Source organism: Acanthaster planci, linkage group LG03, assembly GCF_054643075.1.
Source record: "Acanthaster planci isolate LZ-2023a linkage group LG03, COTS_SCS, whole genome shotgun sequence".
Lineage (NCBI taxonomy): Eukaryota > Metazoa > Echinodermata > Asteroidea > Valvatida > Acanthasteridae > Acanthaster > Acanthaster planci.
The window spans coordinates 10,631,532-10,652,995 of NC_141779.1; the positions used below are offsets into that span (position 1 = coordinate 10,631,532).

At 42.0% G+C, this 21,464-nt stretch overlaps 1 protein-coding gene across 2 annotated transcripts in view; it reads left to right on the top strand.

Moving 5' to 3' along the window:
* The first annotated feature begins 9,905 nt into the window (after positions 1-9,905).
* The window catches only part of LOC110988281 (prostatic acid phosphatase-like), a 55,709-nt gene continuing 44,150 nt past the window's right edge, over positions 9,906-21,464 (top strand). For both annotated transcript variants that reach the window (XM_022251641.2, XM_022251642.2), the window contains exons 1-2: positions 9,906-10,043; positions 12,807-12,902. In XM_022251641.2, the coding sequence (XP_022107333.2) occupies positions 9,945-10,043; positions 12,807-12,902 (195 nt within the window). In that variant the 5' untranslated portion in view covers positions 9,906-9,944. The remainder of the gene's footprint in view (positions 10,044-12,806; positions 12,903-21,464) is intronic.

Here is a 21,464-nt window from a genome sequence, read left to right on the forward strand (position 1 = left end):
CATTTGAACCTGTCACTCAAACTAACACGTATCCAATTCGCCCTAATATCATAACAAGCTGTTGCACGCAAACTCTGGGAAACCAGATTTAAAATTGGTTTTACACATTGTTGGCGTTAGCAGACAAACATCAGCTTTCATGCACGCTGGTCTGCGTATCCCATCGCGTAACAGAGCCAGCCATGAACTCCTTGTGCACTTCCGTAGCCTACGTCTTCAAATCACTTCAACACCAACTTCTTGTCTTTAATTTAAGGGTCTGGTTTGCCATCACGCCCAGGATGTTTGTTCGCTTTCACAAACTGTTATCTTAGGAATTAGGATCGTTGAAGATAAAGACAATTAACAGGATTTATTGTCGACTATGATAACGCAACTTTCTTCATTTCTTTAAATGGTCACTGCATCAGCGCGTCTGCTCCCCATGGAATGTCCCATTCGCTACCTCCCTTTGCGCCATGAGTTCTATCATTCCATTCCCACTTGGGGTGCATAATTCGGCCCGTTAATTGGTATGTCATGACGTTTTTCTCTTCCCCCACCCGGGATGTTTTAAAAGTTTCCAAATTAAGTTCTGGCGATTACACCTCAATCTTTTTGCCCAGAGATATTAGAAATGGAGTTGCATGGAGGACTTGCTGGAAAATGCGGCTGATCAGCGTGCGCCCTGGCAAGGCATCAACCGCCCAATTATCCGGCGAGCGCGCCGAGCGATCCACTGACCCAGCCCCGCTCCCGAGTTCCCCGTCTTGATTACTAGCAATCCGAGGTTTTCTTTCAAGACTTGCTGAGATTGGGCCGCTGCACCGTGCTGCTATCACCTCGCTTGTTGTTGTATCTGTCCTCTTCTTGATTAGCGAGATGATGCTGCCCTTGCCCAGCACGCTGAGATTCACTGGGAGTCTCAGGAGTGTCGATCGAGACATTTTAAAGGTGTTGTGGAGAGTGATAAGACATTGGATGGACCGCCCCAGCTTGCCTGTGACTTTGGTTTATTTTAATTTGTTTTTCGGTTTTTCATTTTTATAACACAACTTTCTGTTAGCAGCCTAGGCCGTGTACTTTTCTATATGGGAACATGTTTTATTGCCAGTCTTGAGAGGAGACTAGTCTTTGCGCCTTTTCGAATCTTCCCCCATTGAAAGTCCGACTTCCCTTTGAAAAAAAAAATCACCCGGGGCCATGATTAAAGCCCAGTTCATTCAAGTCGGTTTCCCCCAGTGTGTTGTGCCAATGATAAATGCCCGCCCTCTCTCGTCGGTAAGTCAAGTGAATAAGTCGTTACCTATTATTGTTGGTCTATATCTTTTCTGTAGTAACCTTGTGCCCTTTGCAGAATGTAAAAAAATGCCGCGAATCCATGTGGAAGAAGTACAGGCTAACAAGAATCAGAACTACAGATAATTACGACAACCACTATTAGATGCCTGGACACAAAATGGCCCTTACGCGTGGGGATGCAAACAGCCCTTGTTTTAGTACATAGAGTGTGCACTGATGGGAGACGCCATGGCGTGTCCGAAGGAGCGAAAGTGTCACAACCCCACTAATAGCTCTGGTATAACAGGGGCATATTTTTCGTGTTCAAAAGATTCAGAATATTCGAACTTGATGTTGAGGATTTAATGGTTTTTCTCCCGATATGATGACGCGCGCGGCTTTAACCTTTTTCCAAAGATGCTAGTTAGTCTCCCTCCAGTAGATTAGTATTACAAGCGAGTCGCTCTCTGATCTTTAGCGGGGCGCCCCGTTGGACTGGGCACCCCACCAGGCCAGCCTTATCTGCGCCTTAGAGATGCTCCTGGCTGGGCTTCCAATCAGGGCCAGCCTGCCAGCCTCGTGGATTCAATCACCCTCGCGTGACTGCGTGGCCCTCTGCCTAATCACACCCAATATTCGACGGAGGCAGGCAGGAGATCTTTAATGACTTAAATAACTCTGGATTATTTCCAACACCCATAGCAAGAGAACATTCAAATTCTTTCAAAAAGTCGAGCTGAAAACCAGTAGGCCAGAATGAACACCCTTTTGTGGGGTAAAAAAGGTTGTAAAATCAACGATTGTGGCTATGCAGATATTTCAGACTTTATCTTGCCCTTCTCGAGTCCTGCCTCTTTATATACAGTGCTTAGGTTATTAGGTGACGGAATTTTTTTTTCTGATTTGATTTTGTTTAAGGATCCGATTAATTTTTTTTCTTAGACTCATTTTTTGGACACCTTTACACTCTTCTTCAGTGCATAAACTGTTTGAAAATCCGTTTGGATTTGAATGTATTTCAAAGTGCATTTTTTTAAACATAAAAAAATTGTAGAAGCCTTTTCGGACAAGTGGGGGTGCTGTTGCTGTGATGTAAATCAGGGAAGACACATAGTTTTGAAGTGATATGTTTGCATGGTTATATTTTTAACCCCAAATTTGCTCTCTGAAAAAAATTCCCAGAAAGCGATTGCTTGTTGGCTTATTGCAATGTATTTACACAACGGCAATTGACAAAAGAAATGGAAATTTACCACAGGAAAACAGATTTTGTGCACAATTTGATACGGGCGTTTCATAACAGTGCCCTGCCAAGAGTTTGTAACGCAGTGGTCACAGTACGCAATGCGCGTTTGAATGGGTTGACACGTCCAGATCTGTCTACAGGCAATGCGCGTTTGGAAAGGGTCAACCGTCAACTCATTTCAACGCGTTACAAAATCTTGGGGGCGCACTGCTGTGAAACGCCCGTATTCAACGTTACGTTGAGGTTCAGAGCCAGAGATAACATTACTGTTTTGTTCACAAATATGCAAGTTTCTATCAGCGTAAAAACCAAAAGTCTCCAAAATACAGATTAAATTAGAGAAAACCCAGAAATTTAAATGAGATTAAATTGAAACATACAACAGTGCAATTCAAGGGCTCTTTAATGTGCAAAACAGAAACTGTTTGGACTTGCTAACAAGTTAGTTTTTCACGTACTTGGGAACAACCTGTAGAGTCATTAAACTCGAGTGTTATCGCTAAACCTTAAACGGCTTATGCACGAGATTTCTGTGAAGATGTTTGAAGCACATTTTCTTCAGAAGGAGACGCCGCTCGATTCTACCGCCTACGAAATAAATTCGCTAATCTCCTCCCTCAGACTTCAAAGCGAGGCCGAAAGCAGCAAAGGCATTGCAGCCAGAGCGTAACTGTCACAAAACAACTTGTCACGCAACTGGGAAAAGTTGGCGGAAATGAACTATATTATTTTGATTTAGGTTCAGTTGAAAACGGCAAAGTTCACGAAAAAGACACTTAATGGTCTAGGAATTAACTTCAAAGGTGTTTGCCGACACTCTCAGTATCCCATTGAAATTTCAGCCGATCTGTGCTACGGCGATATCTTTAAATGTTTTACCACAAACAGGCGAAGAGGATGTTTATGCCATTTTTGTGAAGCTTCCCTGCAATCACTTTGCAATGGATTAAACTTACAGCTTGCGCTCGATGGGGGGGGGGGTTACACAACATACAGACCTATCATTAAACATTGTAACTTTGCAATGAAACGGCCATGTTGAACACTGTCACTGTGGAAGTGAGAACGATGCCGATGAAAATATTAGACTGTGAATGTTTCCATTCAAAGACCCGATCTGCCTTTTGCACATCACAAAAGAAGACCACAGTTTCATTTCTGTGACGATCACTTTGCTTGGAGACACAAATTACTGAACATTGTGTTTTATGTTGCCCAACGTGTTGGCAGTTTGGAGCATAGTGTGTTGAAATTTGAATTTCTGAGGGCAGAATCATTCCGTACCCTGATATTTCTCCGATATCGTCGCAATGCATCTTTCTTTCTGCCCAGACTTCAGTCGTTTTCCAGGGACGTCTTTCCATCATTTCGACACTATTTCATGACCATCAGACATACCGTTCTCGCAAAATGTCTACTTTTCCGATACAGGTTAAGGAAAAGTTAACTTTTCGCACTGACGTGCTCAATGCTCGCGTGAGGCCATGAACTACAAAATCACCATAAAAAAAAATCTTATGTCTCAATGCTCTGCAACTGCACAGATGTATATGTACTTGTACTCATAATGACACTTTTGCCATGCGTACCATGTTTTAAAAAGATCGATCCCAGGAAAGCCGATTTCTTCGGGGAGAACCCGCATACCCTATTATTTTCAAGATCAGTTTTATGGCTAAATGTTTAACATACCCCCCCCCGTGCCTGACTTGACTCACGGCGATAGGCTGAATTTTGTAACATTGAATGTCATAAAACAAAGTTAAGGCGTGCGAGTCAAGATGCGGCAGGAGAAGAAAGCGCGCATTCCAAATAATGCAAGGTGTTGGTCTTCTTTCAAACAGCCAAGTTGAGACAAACGTCCCCAAATCTGACACAAAGCAGCTGCTCCCTGTTGTACGTGCATGGGTATACCGAAGCACTCCTCAATCGACTCGATCCAATGTAGGAGGCCAGTTATTGCCACCTCCCCCTTCTCTACGAGATTTAGTCCCCACCAAAAAGTCCCCAGACTGAGGCTAAGACTCCGCTGTTCAATTACAAGGACCATTTTGCACCCAGAATCAGCCTTCCCACGCATTAACAATGTTTAGCATTTTGCACATGTATTCCCAGACTCGATGCCGTCCACTGAAAGATGGACGTACAGCACACTAGTTTCGCTGATATTAGTTCAAATGTCCTGGCTAAAATGAAGGCGTCCTCTCATACACAATGTACTTCTGATTTTCAAGTCTTGATGTCCCACCACGAGGGGCTTGGGAATAACTTCAATAAAGGACCTACAACACTGGAAATGAATATAGGCGAACCCAATAAAGACTTTTTGCTTCATGCCAAAGATTCTCCAGGTTGCATCACGGTAATCTCAATATCCACCCACCCCTTTTTGATTTGATGATGCGGTTGTCGTGCTGATGAGGAAACCATGGCTGTCCGCTCACCAACCCCGCAGACAGCGAGGAACTCTGGAGGACGTGATGCCCCAACGCCTGGGCCTAATCCCAGGGACAATAGGTCCCCTCGCCATCAGGATCACATCTCGTAGCTTTCCCTCCGTCGCTCAGAGACTGGTTCTCATACCCCTCCAGGTACTTAACGCGATGCTCAGCAGGCTTATAAATTGAAGAATCCTTGACCATGACCGGGTGCGTAATCCGGCGCATCTTGGAAAGTAGACGAGTGCGCCTGGTGTCATCTGGGGAAGAGAGTGCATTGGGCCTGGGAGCAACCTTGGGGGTAGCGTCGTTTTTCTGCATGATGACCAAAAATTAAAACCTCTCTTATCCTGGGCTGGGGAATTAAACCCGCCATGTCTAGCTCGCCTCCGATTTGAATCATCTCTAACTGAAGATTTCGATCTTTTTTGACAGGCACAAAGAGTTGCTTGTGTGACGTTAACAATCTGGAAGTTATTGAGCTCGTCAGTAGACATTGAGTTTTTGTTCGTTTGAGTCTGTGTTTGTTTCTCTGTTTTGTTTGCTTGTTCCTAGCTTTCATATTGATATCATTCATATTACTGGTAATAATGAAAATCCTGCAAATTATTTGTAGTTATACTTCCTCTACCAGTATTACGTCGATTTTTGTGTGCGCCTCTACCTTTACACTGTCGAAAAAAAAAAAAAAAAAGGTTTAGGTAAATTTTTGTGCCGTAAACAAATACCCTGCAGGGAACCAGGAGCGGCCAATATCTGTCACAATGATTCAATGTTTTTGTGTGCGTAGCGAACCAATGTGGTTACATGTTTTACTTTTTAAAACTTTTGTAGCAACCCGAGGATAACGACGCATGACGAAGGGTGAACAGCCCAAATGTCTGAAGTCTAATCAGAGACAGACGTGATCGGAATGAAACGTGGCAATGTCCTTCAGACAGGCTTGAACGAACTGAAGCAAATTTGAAAACAAGATTTGTCGACTGGTGGGTCAATAAAACGTCTGTCAGCAAATACGTTGGGGATCCATCGAGTACTTTTTTTTCTTCCCAAACCAAAATCACATCGAAATTTGGTGGAATGTTCCTGGTGTTTTTTTTTATCAGATGGTATTTGTAAGGTGTTTAGACGTGTCGTTACAAGTCCACTATTAGCCCGTCTTTCGTCAAGCAAATTACGCCCGTGAATTGAAGATACGTGTCAGGGAATGCTGCTACGAAAGATTGCAGAGCGCATCGTTTAAATCATACTACGAGGTGGACTTCCCAACAACCAAAATGTATTCAATAACACTCAAAAAGGGCTATACGGAAAGTAATTTAAACAGTCATAAAATGCCCTTTTGATAAAAGATTCTGCAGGAATGTACGCTGATGTACATATGTATCATGAACATTGCCCCCTATATAATGTCGTATGGTGTCAGCCCGCCCACCCGTTTTCAAATTTCCATGGGGGGTCACCCCCACCACCCCCCTCCAATTTCCCGCTCAAATCTACCCCATTCGTAGAAGACCACAGTCAACCTCTCAGAACATCAGTTGTACCATGGTAATACCATGGAGTTTCATACAATGCAAAGCCAGTTGGCATTCGCAATGATACAGGAGACTGTCTTTAGGTTCTTGGTTTATGTAGGCGCTGGATATGGAACGTGGTCGGCCTTCCAGCACTGCTTCCCATTGATACGCGTATGGCGCGGGGGGGGGGAGTTCACGAAACACGATGAAAGCCACAAGAATTAAGTGATAGCCGAAAACTCTTACTTAGCAAAATAGGTTACCAGCCAAACGTCATGTCCTGCACAAGGCATAAAATTGGTTCTCGAGTGGCTGTCGCTTAGCGCTTGGGCAATTAGGTAATGAACATCTGTAGTGCTCCTACACAGAGAAGTATTCTGACTTTTGAAAAAAATTATAAGTTCTGAATAATATTCAAAACGTAATGTCAGAGTACTAATCGGTGCCATCAAACTCTACAAAGTCATTTGACTAATTTGAATTTTAATGTTAACCCTTTTTTCATAACAGTTCCATATTTGGGCAATTCTGTTTAGACGGTTCAAACTATGTTTACACAACCAATATGCATTCTATGAAATACACTTAACAAAAGAAATGACATGGAATTTAGAGATGACATCTTAAAATGTGATTTAAACACACGCTCTTTGCCCGAAATTAATGGAAAACAATGGTGGGCTTTGTCACGTGAGGCGATGCAGCCTTTTCCCTTCGATTTCACACGGCAAGCGCCGACGAAAACCCAGTTTTTAAAATCTCGTCGCCCCATCCAAAAAATCAGGTAAATCAATTAGTGGAAGATTTATGAGTACGTGTTAGCCTGGATTATTGCCTGGGCTATTGTATTTCATCGAGCAAGGGGCGAAATGAGTGAGCGATCCGCCGACGACATACCGGGGGGCACGCACGGCCGCTTACCCCCAGGGGCCGATGATGAGGTGCGGTGATCGGGCTGAAAGCGATCGGAGACTCGGAGAGATCATCAATTCCACGAAGGCATCAACCTCGAGGTCCAGTGATTACTTTAAGGGGAGACCATTATTTCTTTTGATTCATCACCTAATTGATTTAAAATTGGCGATGGAATTTTGATGGTTTCTTAACCTAGTTAATTGCTAAACCAGCCGCCTATTAAAGGTTTAGCATAATTAAACAAACGGTCATCAAAATTTCATCTTTCCCGAAAAGACGAGTTTAGGACATGACCCATTCTATTTCCTGGGCAATATCTATCAAACGCCTCCATTAGAAAGCAATCGAACACACCCAGTGAGTTTTCTTTGTTCCTTAGGTCGCAGCCAAACGCTGTAGTCGGTGTCGGTTCTGAACAGATTTTAACCAATGAATTCGCTGAAGAAGGGCTTATTCGAGGAAGCGCATAATATATTTTTTTCACATGAAGTGTGCCGTGGCTTGTATGTGGGTTTTGTTCGTTGCTAGATTTGAAATCGGGGAGAGGGGCACCCGTGGGCCTGGACATTCGTTGGGGCATGTATCCCTCCCTCAACTTTTTTCTAGCAACTCCAGTTTAACTTGCGTGTCGTCTCTGGATTATTGGCTACCGCAGGCATTTACACGCACGGGAAATGGCGGCAGTCGCATGTGGGCGACTCCCACGGTCACACGTGTGTTTTGCAGCCTTGTGGGTGCAGACCACTAATTCAAGTGAGAATTTCTGACCAGCTCATTAGCATTAAAAGTGCCTCCCACAGTATCTTTTGAAAAAGGAGATTGTTTGGCCCGCAAAATGGTGAGATTGTGAAAATCGTTGCCGGGATCAACTCCCTGGGTCTTTGAGCTTTCATATGAGAGCAGGAGGGCTAAAAACTACGGTTGAAAAATGGTCCTAAGTGCCCGTTAAAGTTGAGGGTTGCCACTTGAAAAATGGCTGCAATCAGACTTCGCAAAAATCACTTTTCAGGGATGATTTGGTTTTGTGGGAATAATTAAAAATGTAATTGGTTAACCCACAAAAATTGAAAAGAAATTGAAAGATAAGTGACCAGACAAGAATTTCATTTGTGTTTCAGAAATCTCAGGGGTGTTGGCGTCCATGCTATTTGGCCCTGAACAGTGCTGATTTTACACTGTTTTCAGTGGGGCTTGAATTAGTGGACTGTACCCTTGTAGCCGGCCAAAGCCTTCTGTGTACAGTATGTGTCCACGTTCCATGAAAGCCTAGTTACACCAATCGTACACATGCATCAAAGTAGCATTCGATGAGTTGGGGATACCACTACACCCCTCCCCTTTTTTGTCTTGTTTGCTTCGTTTTGTTTTATTCCCAATAGGGTTCTTCCCACCTTCGGAAGAGATCCTTAGTCATCGTTGGAATGATCGAAAGGGGTGGGAAAGGGGAGCCATGAGGGCGCCTGCCTCATAGACGGGGGTCAGACCATGGTCGGGCTATAGTCAGACTGGCCAAGAGCTGTTTACTGGGTCAATCCTCTTATCTTCCATCAGTGTGAGTGAGTCCCTGAAGCCGTCGCTATGCCAGCTGAGAAATCGATCCGCATCACTGTGCAGATGGCACCCATTCCTTTTAGGTTTGTCAAGGTCTTGGTTTTAGTTATGGCCGAAACCGGAACGCGGGTCTTGAGGCCCATTGGTGCAAACTGTAGTTATATTTGTTCTGTGTTGTCTTTGTTTTCTCCTCTTTTTTCTCTTATAATAAAATGATTGGAAGTAGCTGTAGCATTCTAACACACGCTGACGGATATAACAGCAATGCGAATGAAGTTTTTTCTAACTCGGGCGTTTAGGCCTACTGGATTTGGTCCAGTTTAGCTATAGGAATGGGAATAGTATGCGTACGGCGTACAGGACGAGAATAAACCTTTTCGAGCCACATTGAATCTGGTACACTGAATTCTTTGAATTCATGTGAATACAACAATTTGAAGTCTCTGTACTAAAGACACTGTTGCTATATATACTTCGTGATTCGGGGCAAGCCCTTAATTTGCTTAGTGGACATAAAAGACATCTTGCACCAATACATCAATACACTCCAGATATACACTCATAAGTTTTTGAAATAACGGCACAAATCGGTGATATAACCAACCACTTTTGCCAGGCCACTTAATTAAAGTTCCACATCTGTACAATGATCCCTATTACTAGAGCATTATGTCGCGCGAGTTTTCTTTGGGTAAGGCGAAGCTGCTCCAAGGCCACAGTATTCTCTTCCCGAAAGGTCAGCTTCCTCTCTTTTATCGTGTTCAATGAAGTCTGGCTTCTCAATATAACATATTTTATTCTCCTCCAAATATTGGTTTTGTAGGATTTATAAAGAGCTGCAAAGTTCCCAAACGGTTCTGAAGACCTATTCGTTGTCGCTGACTACACTGACTTGTAGACACGGTTTACTGCACAAGAAACCTTACACACTTTACTTTCGTCAGGATTTGGCGTTGACCAAAGCAGACGAAGGAGGGCGCTGTTTCATGAAGTTGTCTGCAATCGGTCTAGAACATGGCTGCGCTCATTGTCCTCGTCGCGGGCGTTTTGACAGCTTTTTCATTGTTTGACAGTGCTTCCAGCTCAGGCAGAACGCTGAAACTTACTCACGTGGTAAATAAGTCTTGGGGATTTTGTATTTGAAGATTTAGCTTTTTTGTTCTGGTTGTAGGGCCTAGGCCTACCCTGAGTATGCTGAGTAGGCCTAGGGCCTAGTCCGTCGTACCGTAGCACTAGTAGTACTAGGCTACTAGGCCAGTACTAGTACTAGATTCAGACATGTCAGAATTACTTCCTGAACAGTAAGATAGGCCTACTCCCCCATGCATCGACCTTACTGCACTCCACCTTTTTTTATGGTTACGCACGCTATGGCATTTTGAAAGCCGCCCAGTCATCCTACCAGATAAAACATCCGTTTGCATTTGCTTTAAAGCAAATTCTCCCCCTAAAGACCCTATTAATAGTAGCTAACCTATATGGAACTACTGTTATCGATTGTATTTTGTAGCGTTTCACATGTTACTGGCAAAAAATGAGGTACATTCTACCATCCTCACCTCTCAGCTTATCCCTCGGTGATCCCTACACACCTGCATTCTCTTGTGGCCATATGTCACATGATAAAAACAGGTGCAGCGTATTCGTGCAACAAACGTTTATGGTGCTTTGGATACCAGTCCCGATAATTCCAACTACTTAAGTTAAGATTATGTACAGAGACGTCTGGGAAATCTGTGGCCAGGGAACCACACTGATCACACATCGGCTTGACCATTTTGCAATAAATAAATCCATGTATTACATGTACATGGAAAACAGACACTTTATTAATTTCACAACTTCACAACCGTATCTTCGCAAAATATTATCTCTCCCTAAAGTACATATTTCTCAACATGTTAAACATGTGTAAACAGCTAGCCTGACAATGCAGCGTGTATACTATGCCCTGACATTTCCATCCCTGCCCCCTCCCCACTTCCAAAATCCCACCCTCTAGGGTGTATGTAAAATCATATCAAAATCGGAAGATTTGGGACTGTTAGGGTTAGAGCAGAGCACAGTACTCATTTGGCCTCAGTATTGTTTTGTATTGCACTCTTCTTCATAAGAGGGAGAGTACTGTACTCCCCAAGGGGTGGATGAATTGAGTACCAATATTATGCAAGTTAGTCCTTTTGCCTTAGTAAATATAGTGATACTTGTTATTTCTCTTGAAATTACAGTAAAAAAAAACAGCGCTTAGTGATATCCATGATCTCATGACACCATAGACAAAAAAGTCCATATCTGCCAGTGTACGACGGCACATGTGAGGCTACTGCGCGCAGACGCCATGTTGACTGGCTGCCAAGCGCACAAGCCCGGCAGTGGCCATTCAGAAAACCACACTGCACTTCGTCGCTCAGTGGTCAAATGCACTTACTCACACGATCTAAAACCTCGATTTTTCTAAGGTGTTTTGGACTCAAAAAAGCCTCTAAAATGCCACTTGAGACAATGCCTGTGTTTAGCAGATAAAAACTTGCAGAAAACTTCACTTTTTTGTGGAACTTTCGATGAGGAGATTGTGCAACTCAAACTGATTGTTCCTTTAACTGATTTCTTACAGAAACAGCCTGGTTGATTTTAAATCTCATTCTCCCTTCTTTTACAACTTGTGTTTCATATGGACTGAATTCATCAATCTAACACAAACATAATAACTTCTGTGTGGCAAAATGAGGGGGGAAGGGCCAAAATTACTTGGAGGGGACAGAATAACCTGGAGGGGGACAGATCTACCGGGTCAGAGGAAACACTTACCTAGGTAAATCTCCCCCCCCCCAGACAGTTTTACCGGGGGACAGATTTACCGTCTACACCAGTATGTTGGACAGTCAGTTGGAGTGTAGAGCAAGGAGACAAGCAAACTGGCAGTCTGATTCCATTTATGTATATTATTACATGTATCGGATGCAGCAGTCAGTTTTCCACTGCCAGACTTTAACTTGCACATGGTAAGAAAACCTATACAAAAGTATGCTCCATGTTGCCACACTTTGTAAAGCAGGCTTGGAAAATGGAGCAGGATTTTGCCCCTGTCTCACAGTGGGTCATCTAGTTTTCTTTGATGGCATCAGTGATGGCATGGACATCATTCTTGATGGAGGACAAAACTTGTGACTTTTTCTAAAAAAGATGAAGAGGCTGTAAAATGTTTGTCATTTTGCTGGATGATTCCCCTTCCAATTTTCCTGTATTTTATATCATGTAGAATTTCTGTAAAAAAAAAGTGTGGGCCCCCTACCCCATAGTTCTAGGTGTGCACAATCACTTAATGCCAAAGTTGACTTGTACTTTTTGAGGCCCTTGACTATGTTATCAGGGGTATAATCAGGCTGTGACAATACACGCAGTTACAGCACTTTTACTGTTTATTTCTCTTGCACTGGAAACAAGAACCAGACCAGTCTGTAATGAATGGATCGCGGACTTTGTTCCCTTTTTAAAAAACTGTAGGGGTGTGAACCTCCCCCCCCCCAAAAAAAGAAGAAACAGAAAAATAAGAAAACAAAAAATCTATGAAAAGTAAATGTTGGATTTGATTGAAAACCAAAGAATGAAAAAAGATGATATCATATTGTTATTTTCAAGGGTTTCATGTATGCATGAATGGCTAGGGGAATTCTAAACCTTATGTGCTTGTAGCTTGGCAATGCATATTGTACTATAGAGGTACATGTACATTGCCAACATGTTGTAGTGAATGCAGTCTTAATTCAAATGTCACTGTGGTTAACCGTGATTTCAATCTGCAGTTTTCAGGAGGAGAGCAGTGCCAAACCTCTGTACTTCCCCCTAATGTGATGCCTTTTTTGGAATTTCTGGCAGATTTTCAGGCATGGGAATCGCTCTCCCATCCAAGCCTACCCGACAGATCCTTACCAGGAGGACAGCTGGCCGCAGGGATTTGGACAGCTCACCCAGGTACATTGTGCTTTAAAGACACTGTTTATCCTGCTGCACCCCTAACATTGCATTGCATTTCTACTACACCAGGCCTTGTGCTAGCTTTTTTTCCTGGCTAGCCCACTGAGCTAGTTCAATGGATATTTTACTAGCCCATATTTTAAAAAATGTTAAAAACCCAAAATTTGGTATCAGCTTACCAATGCAGAATTTGACATTTCGGAAAATAAAAGGCTGATGGTATAAATAATAAAGAGGCGTGTATGTTAGTTAAAAGTCACTTGAGTCACTGGTCACGGAGCCGGGATCAAAATCATCTCTTTGCTCCGTCTTTCGTCTCATTTGGGTTGCTTACGTTTGGCAAAAAAAGGGAATGTTTGGTTACTTTCTGACCTCCGCACGTGCGCGGTGAACGAGAGAAAAATTTTTCCAATCAGAAGAGGGTGCTGTTTGCACACGGCTTTGTGTATACTTCGTATCAAACGCTTTCAAGGACTCCTGCAATGCCCAGTATAGCTAGCTGTGGTCAGTTTTCGGCACAACCCTAACATTTTTATCGGCAAGTTAGAAAAACAAATTTACAAAATTAAAAAAAAGAAAATTAATGCCAATGTCTTTTCTGTCTTCACAAAACACCATTCAACAACACTTTCTCATGTTAAAACGCTTGTTTTTATATGTTTTCCTACTTCATTTGCATTTTTTTAAAAGAAACGACTGTCATTTTCACGAGTTCCACTCGCGTTTTGCAGTCGCAGTTGTGAAATTTTGTGCGCAAAGTTCAATTCATGAAAGTAAAGCTGCGCTGGTTCCCACCACGCAAAAGAACCATGCAAAAGAACGCGAGATGGAAATGTGCTAACCAGTCTTTACGTCCTGGTCAAGAGTCAATTAAAACTACATGTACATCAGTGTCGTACACGCATGCAGCCATACAGCTGCAGGTCGAAAAAACATCAATGTTGCAAGAGGATTTCTTCAAGTTAATTCACAGAAGTTGGTCTCTTGTTTATGTATTTATTTTCTGTGCTCACAAGTTCCTGCCATGGCACGTAGTTTATCGCCTGTCTGGATGCATCTTGTACGCTTACCAGGCGATACACACACATTGCTGGCCAGTTTGCCGTTGTGATTACCTGACTAACATTGTGTGATTTGTCCATAATTCTTTTGATCTGTTGACTGCAGAAATTTTAAATATATCAAGAAATGTTTTTATCACTGTTTGAGACAATATTTGAAAGCTTTCATCTCCATTCAGGCTATTACATCAGCACAAAAAATTGACCCAACAAAACTCCGACCTACCGATACTATTTTTGAGAGGCATGTAGTCAGAAGCAGAAGTGGCCTAAATAGTGAACAAGAATAGTGTGCACGTGCGGTATCGCACCGTACCATGTGCTACGCTATACCAGTATTACAACCCACCAGTCTACTCTATTCATTGCGTTCATGGTCGCTTATCGCCCTGTCGCGCGAGCATCACGTTTCAAAAACACAAGTAAAAACACATCCACAACAACTCAGTTTTTGCGATCTTGTATTTATTATCACGACGAGCATTATATATTTTGATCTAAGTTTTAACAGGAAGGCTTATTCTGAATTTTTCACTAGCCCACCGGGCAACCAAGGAACCAAGTTTATGTAGCGCGGAGCATTTTTCGCTAGAATTTGTACGCTGGGCTAGTACTACATGTATTTCGAGGCCTGTACACTGTAGTTACCCCACAAACATGAGTAGAACACCAAACAAGTGGTAAAGGAACCCAGGCTTGTTGCATTGTTCTATGTTCCTTGAGAGCGAGAAGATAAAAAATGTGTACAAATGCCCCACTTTCACAATCACAGTGAATTACACTTTAATGTTAAGGGGCGTTATAACTTACCTTTGGGTTAGCCCAGTTTATGGATTGCGATTTTTGGACCTACATGTGGCTACATTATATCATGGTTGTATGCCATGGATGGACTAATCGCGATCAAGGGTTCAAGTTTGCTTGGAAATCATTGTCCTTATTGTCCTTCCCAATCACGAACCCCATAGAGTGCTCAGGTGCTTTCAGGATCTACGGAAATTTACATTTCATTATTGGAGTAGAGTGCGTCAAGCATAAACACATGAAAATCACATGCGCAGTAGTGACTGAAGGGGATTAAGCTTGCGCCATGTTTTCCATTCAATCGATAAAGAAATAACCATTCCACCGATAGTTTGAACGTCAGATTTGGACATTTCTTTCAAAGGTTTGTATGTGTTTGATTGTTTTAAGAATTATGAAATATCAGTGAATTCTGAGGATAATTTTCATTGGTTTTGGGGATGTTCCGGTGATGTCCTGTGATGTTTTTCGACGAAGTTCCTTTGTTTCCTTTGTCATTGGTTTTTGTTGGATAGTGTTACGATCTACATGTATTACACAATTGTATGTGTGTTTTCAAAAAGCTTTTTTGTGGTTTGTCCAAAATGTCTTAGCGTTGTTTCCCAAAGAAAATATACTCAAAACTTGGCTTATCTTCAATTCGTTTTTGACATTTCAATCAACTGTATTTTAAGGAGGATTTTGGCAGTTTGACCTAGGTCTTAGCCATGTCAGCATACATGTAGGCCTACATTTGTTCATGTAACTTGTAGGCTTAGGGCTACAGCTTTCAAGCCTTCATACAGTTAAAGACACAACCTTTTCTTTCTTTTCAAAACAGAGGTCCTGGCTGTTTCCATGTCATGGATACATGTATTCATCAGTCAAGCTGTATTTGAGTAGATCGTGTGGGGAGGCTCGGGCCATTGTTGAAGGTCGACATCCCATTCCCAAGGAAAAGTTTGCAAGGCAGAATGAATCCGCATTTGACATTGGTGTGGGGGATGACATTGTGAAGCTTCATCCAGCTTTATGTGTAAAGTTTCTGAGGTAAAGTTGCGGCAATGGTGGCTAAAATTCAGTGAGAAGAATATGAAGGAGGCTGTGCGTAATATTCGACTGGCATCATTCGACCAGGCTGAATGAGATGTTTGCAGGAAGACAACGTGCACCACACCAGTTTCCTCACAACTTGCTGAATACAAGGCACAGGCACACAAATACATGTATGATTTGTTGCCATTGTTTACAGGTGTTTGCCTCCAGGTCATGAAGATAAATTCTGATGGCCATCCAGTTGTTTTCTTGTCAATCTTTCAAATTCTGTCATGGATCTCATAGTTACAGAGGTCATTGTTGGTGGGGATTTGTTTGGTTTGGGAATTCCCTCTGAACTTGGTGACGATGATTGTGGACGGTTGTACCAGTTCATTGCCAACAAAAGTGTTTGTAAAGGTAACAATGACATTGAAGAGTTGGTGGATCAGAAGAATGGGGCCGGATGGGCAGATTCCCGTTTATGCCACTCCTCGAGATGTTGTAAAAGGCGGCAACATCTGACATGTGAGTTTCCATCTTCTTGTCTGAACTGACCTCAGAAGATGCGATGTGTGTTTAATTCACAGAATTGATTTGTCATTTGTCTGCTGTGCTGCATTGTATGAGAAACAAGAAGGGAAGTGTGGTGACTGCTTCGTTAGAAATTCTACACAGCAGCATGTCTATTGAGCAACTGTAGCAAAAGGCAGAGAATATTATGTCCATAGTTATTATCTGTTTTTTTCAATCCTGAGGTCTATCTAGTCTTCATACTCGAACCCTAAATACTCAGTAATAACTCACAGTTCTGCCTCTTGAGTCTTGAATCCAACACAAACAATAATGATCACACAGTTCATTCCAGATCTACCAGAATGATGAATGTATTTAATGAAACGGTTTCTCAAACAAACATCTTGGTGGTGAAAATAATACAATTTGGCTTTCAGAGTTATTTGATCCAGGTTGACTTACATATACATGTATGTACGTTCAATCAGGCTTTCATTTAGGATTAGGTAAAAGATGGTTTGAGATTGTCGCACTCCATTCTTTGTCTGTCTCGCACTTGTGAAAAGATCGCCCCATGATCCTTTGCCGTAGCATGCTCCGTGTGCAAATCTCACTGCCGAGAGTTCAAGGTACATGTATCTATTAAAGGTTACATGCAAATGTACGATGTAAACAAAACAAAGGTTATAATTAGTATTTAAGAGTACATGTATGAGATCTCGGGAACTACAGTGTCCAAGCTGAGAGGCGGATTCTGAAGAGAAAGAGTGCTACACTTCAAGTTTAGACTGCAGTATTGTTAGAGAGTGAGGCTGTCTCCTTGACCCAAAGCAGGAAGAGATGGTGAGGCTACAATTGATAAATGTGACAGCCAGATGATGGCAGCATTTCCTAAAGGATCTCCAGCTAAACTCATGTTGGAACAACCGCGAGATTCAGCTCTGAAAGGTGAGCAAATGCAATGGCATCCGTCAATAATCTGGCTGTGCATCGTACTTCATGGGTGGTCTTCTGCTGCCTATAATTTGATGCGTGAATCAGGCTTTATGAAGCTCCCTGGTCTGTCAACATTTTTCCCGTATGGTCATTTCACAGATTCCTCATCGGGGTTCAGTGCTTCACTGGTGGAGAGAATCTACCAAGATTTTCATCTAGATGCATGTCGTGAAGAGGAGAAAAATATGTCTCTCCTATTTGACGAGGTGAATATCAAATCTGGGCAAGTGTACTCAGTAAGGCCAGGCAAAACTGTTGGCTTCACTGACATCACTGAGGTCAGTAATGAAGTGTTAATTTTGAGCGGCAATGTAAGGGTGATGTCGAGCCAGTCATGTTTTGGTGTTGATGGTGCAGGGCTTGTGCACTTTTTCATGTGGCAGTGGGATATTATCCCACAAAAGGAGTGTCCAGCAGCCAACTATATCCCTGCATTTCTGAGGCCATCATTTATCTTGAATTGGCAGGACTTGAGGTCCGGTCATTGGTCTGTGATGGGGCATCACCCAGTAGGACGTTTTTCAGATTACATGGCAATGGCACATCTTCATCTCCGACGTACACCACGCCTAACCCAGCGGATCCATCAAGGAAGGTGTACTTCATCTGCGACGTGTTGCACCTGATGAAACCACTCTAAGCAATCTGGAGAATTCCGTCTACTACAAGACAAGAAATCTAATGGTAAGCTTTATAAGTGTACTGGTAAGTTTACAAAGCTAGATGTCATAAGATTTTCCACTTCACGCTGATTCTGTCGACCATGAATGTCAAGTTTGTTCATAGAATATTCCATGAGTTTATTCATAATCTTCCGATGTTAGAAAATAACGTGCATGTTTATTATCTAGGAAGGTTTATCCACGTTTTAAAGTACTGTAATGTAAAATTTTAGGCTTATGATATTTTCAATATTTTGTATGTGCAGTATGACAAGCAGAGCATCAGCTGGTCTCAATTCCTGCAATTATACGAATGGGACGTTGGCCTGACGAGAAGTTCAGCGGGCCTCCGCCATCCCCACAAGATCTCTCGAGAGCATATCCATTTGACACCATCATTGCAAATGAGGGTGTACATGGCAGGTCAGGTAAACAATGTTTTAAACATGTTTTATCTGCCATGAAAGATTTTGGCTCATTAATGATTGCCTTGTAATAAAAGTACATGTAATGTGTTTTTATTTTTGGATCATCCTATGATATAATGTTTGCTCTGTACAATTTCTGCAAGTGATTTGCTCAGATCTAATACCGGTACCGGTACCTCCAAATTAATCATTGAAAAAATTAGTTGAAATCTTATTACATGTAAACTTGTTACAACCCTTTATTGAAAATTAAGTCTTGTGATTCCATTGAAGATGAGGTTTTTTTCTTGTAAAAAATAAAATTTTAAGTATAAACTTGTACATTTTCCTGTCATTGTTGCCATGAATTCAGGTATTAAGTTCCACTGTTACTACTCCTTGGAGTCAATGAAACCATCTGCAACTTCATCCACTGTAAAGTTTATCAGGCTGATGGATCAATTCTTTATCTAAATGCGAGCAACCCACTTCAGGGAATGCAGTCACGCAAAACTGCCCTAGACCCATACACGAGTATTGAGGACTGGCGTTTCAAGGTAATACATGTTTCTTTTGAAATGTGCTATTCCTTTTACATGTAGCTTTGATACTGATCTCCATCAAAAAAGCCTGGCAGCTCCAGGCTGTTATCAGGACACTATTGCCCAGACTATCACCTCCATAGTAATGGAAGAAGGGCAAACATGACTGATGAATTTATACAGTCATTTTGGAAGAAATTTTAATTTGTCATAATAAGCCATTTTAATTTCAAATAATATGGAGATAATAATTCCAAATGAAAGATTCCAGTAAGCTCAACAATTCAAATGCGTGCACCGTGTGGTCAATGATCAGACGTATCCGAATTCTGACATGGAGCTGAGTGAAAATTCCCCTCTCTCCTTGCATTCCCATAGAAATGCTTCATAGCTTCATGCTCCAGCCATCAAGGTTATAAATTTAATTTTGATTCAGTTTTATTTTCTCTCAGTTTCTGAAGTCCCCTCATTTGTGGAACTTGCAAAAGTTCTGCTGAGTTCTGGTGTGAAGTACGTCCTCAGTGAAAAGCTAAACCAGGACCCCTCCGAGGAGTACTTCAGCAAACAGAGGGCTGCAGGGGGAAGCTGGGACAACCCAACAGTGGAACAATTCAGACACAATATGCTTTCGCTGTGTGACGCTTCTACTAGTGCAAAGGCTTCCAAGCAGGGAAACGTGCACAAAGGAAACCAGTCTGAAGACACCGTAATAGACAATGCACCACCCCCCCCCAAAATAAATTTGTTCATGACATACCACTCAATTAAATGTGATTGTCAGCATTGCTGTTTCATAACAAGAGTTCTCATGTACCTGTACATACAGTCATGCAGGTTATGTATTGTGCTCCGTCCAAAGATCATCTTCTGAGGAATGCCCGAGACAGAAAAAATAAAAGAAACATTAAACAGGAGATACCTGCAAAATGAGTAAATTTTTATTACTGTACATGTACCTCTCATATTGCCTTTGGAACATCGTATTTAATCTAGTAGACCATTTCAACAAATGTATTGTGCATCATAATTATGTGTACACTGTGGATGCAGAGGCTTTGCATTAATATGGCTTTGACAGTTGAAAAAGATCTACACATGAAACTACTTCCGTGTTTATTTGAAGAGTTAAACATTTGTGACACAAGTTCGCATGTTCAAATCTGGGATGTGTCCCCTGCAAGTTATGCTGTAGACAGTGCCTTATCATCTTTTGAGGATACTCCAAGCAAAAAATACCAAGGTTATAAAGCGCAAGTTCTAACTTTGCACAAAAAAAAATGTAAAAGTTGCTTTGGTTTAAATGTAAAATTATGGAACCGTAAAGAGGGCAAATAAGTGACAGCTTACACTCATTTGGGCAATGCAGAAAGAGAATTACATGTATATGATGTTTAATAAAACAGTTAAACCAAGCATGCAGTAACAGAAATTGACCCACGATTTATAACATGCTCATTGCCTAATTTTAATATGTACAGTAGACCCAGAACATGAAAATTGTGCATTCACACAGATCAAAACTTTCATGTTGTCTTGCATGAAGATGTACATGTACAGTGTGTGTACTTCTGCTAAAGGTGTGTTCCCGGCTGTGTTTTGTGCTCAGAAGTTTACTGCGGCACCTATCCCACTTCTGACACTATTTGTGGCGTTCCAAGTTGACGACACCCGGGCTTGACCCGACGAATGGCTGTGGAGTAGGCCAGGGGTGCAGGTCCGTTCTGGGGAAGTCTACCGTCAGGTGGTCGCAGCTGCTTCCGGTCACACACACATGAACGGGGTTTCAGGACAGCACAGGGAGAAGTAACAATTGGATCCTACGCTCTCCACAGCATTCATTGAACAGAAACTAAACTTGCTTATTCTTTATGTGTGTTTATTCAAATCACTGTTAAATGACGCTTAGGCAGGTTTCGGGCGTTTTGATCAGCAACCAAATGAACAAACTGTGTATGCAACTGACTAGATAAATTTATGGGACTGACATGAGGGGCTTGCAGAAAAGACTCGAACACTGTTTTGATATTACGAAAGATGAACACTATCACCAACCAAGACTCTCCAAGTAAAACGACTAAGACTACAGATGCAACGAACACCTCATGTGAGACTGACTTTCCCGCCACCACACGCCGGTTTATATAGCTGTGCGGTCCAGACAGGGGCTGTGCGACATGCCCGTATCTTCCACACTGGAAGACGTCTGGCAGCCACTCAGCAACGCAACTACGTCATGAATTAATAAACACATAAATCCCAGAGGACACCTTACTGGTTACCATAATTTTGCTACAATTTCATCATCTCCTTCAAGTCCCTCTCCCATTTATAACAGCACCTGTTCGTTCTCTGCATCAAGAAATAATTGTAAAAGAAATAAATGCACTCTTAAAAACTGACAGGTTTACAGGTACAGTTTTTAAGTCAGGCTTTTTTTTTTTAATTTTGCCCTTTTTTGATGTACAGTTAAACTCGTTAATAAGAGCATGGAGGTTGGTCCTTTGCAATTTGCAGTTACCCTTTTATAACAGGAATCTTGTATTATCATGAAAGGAAA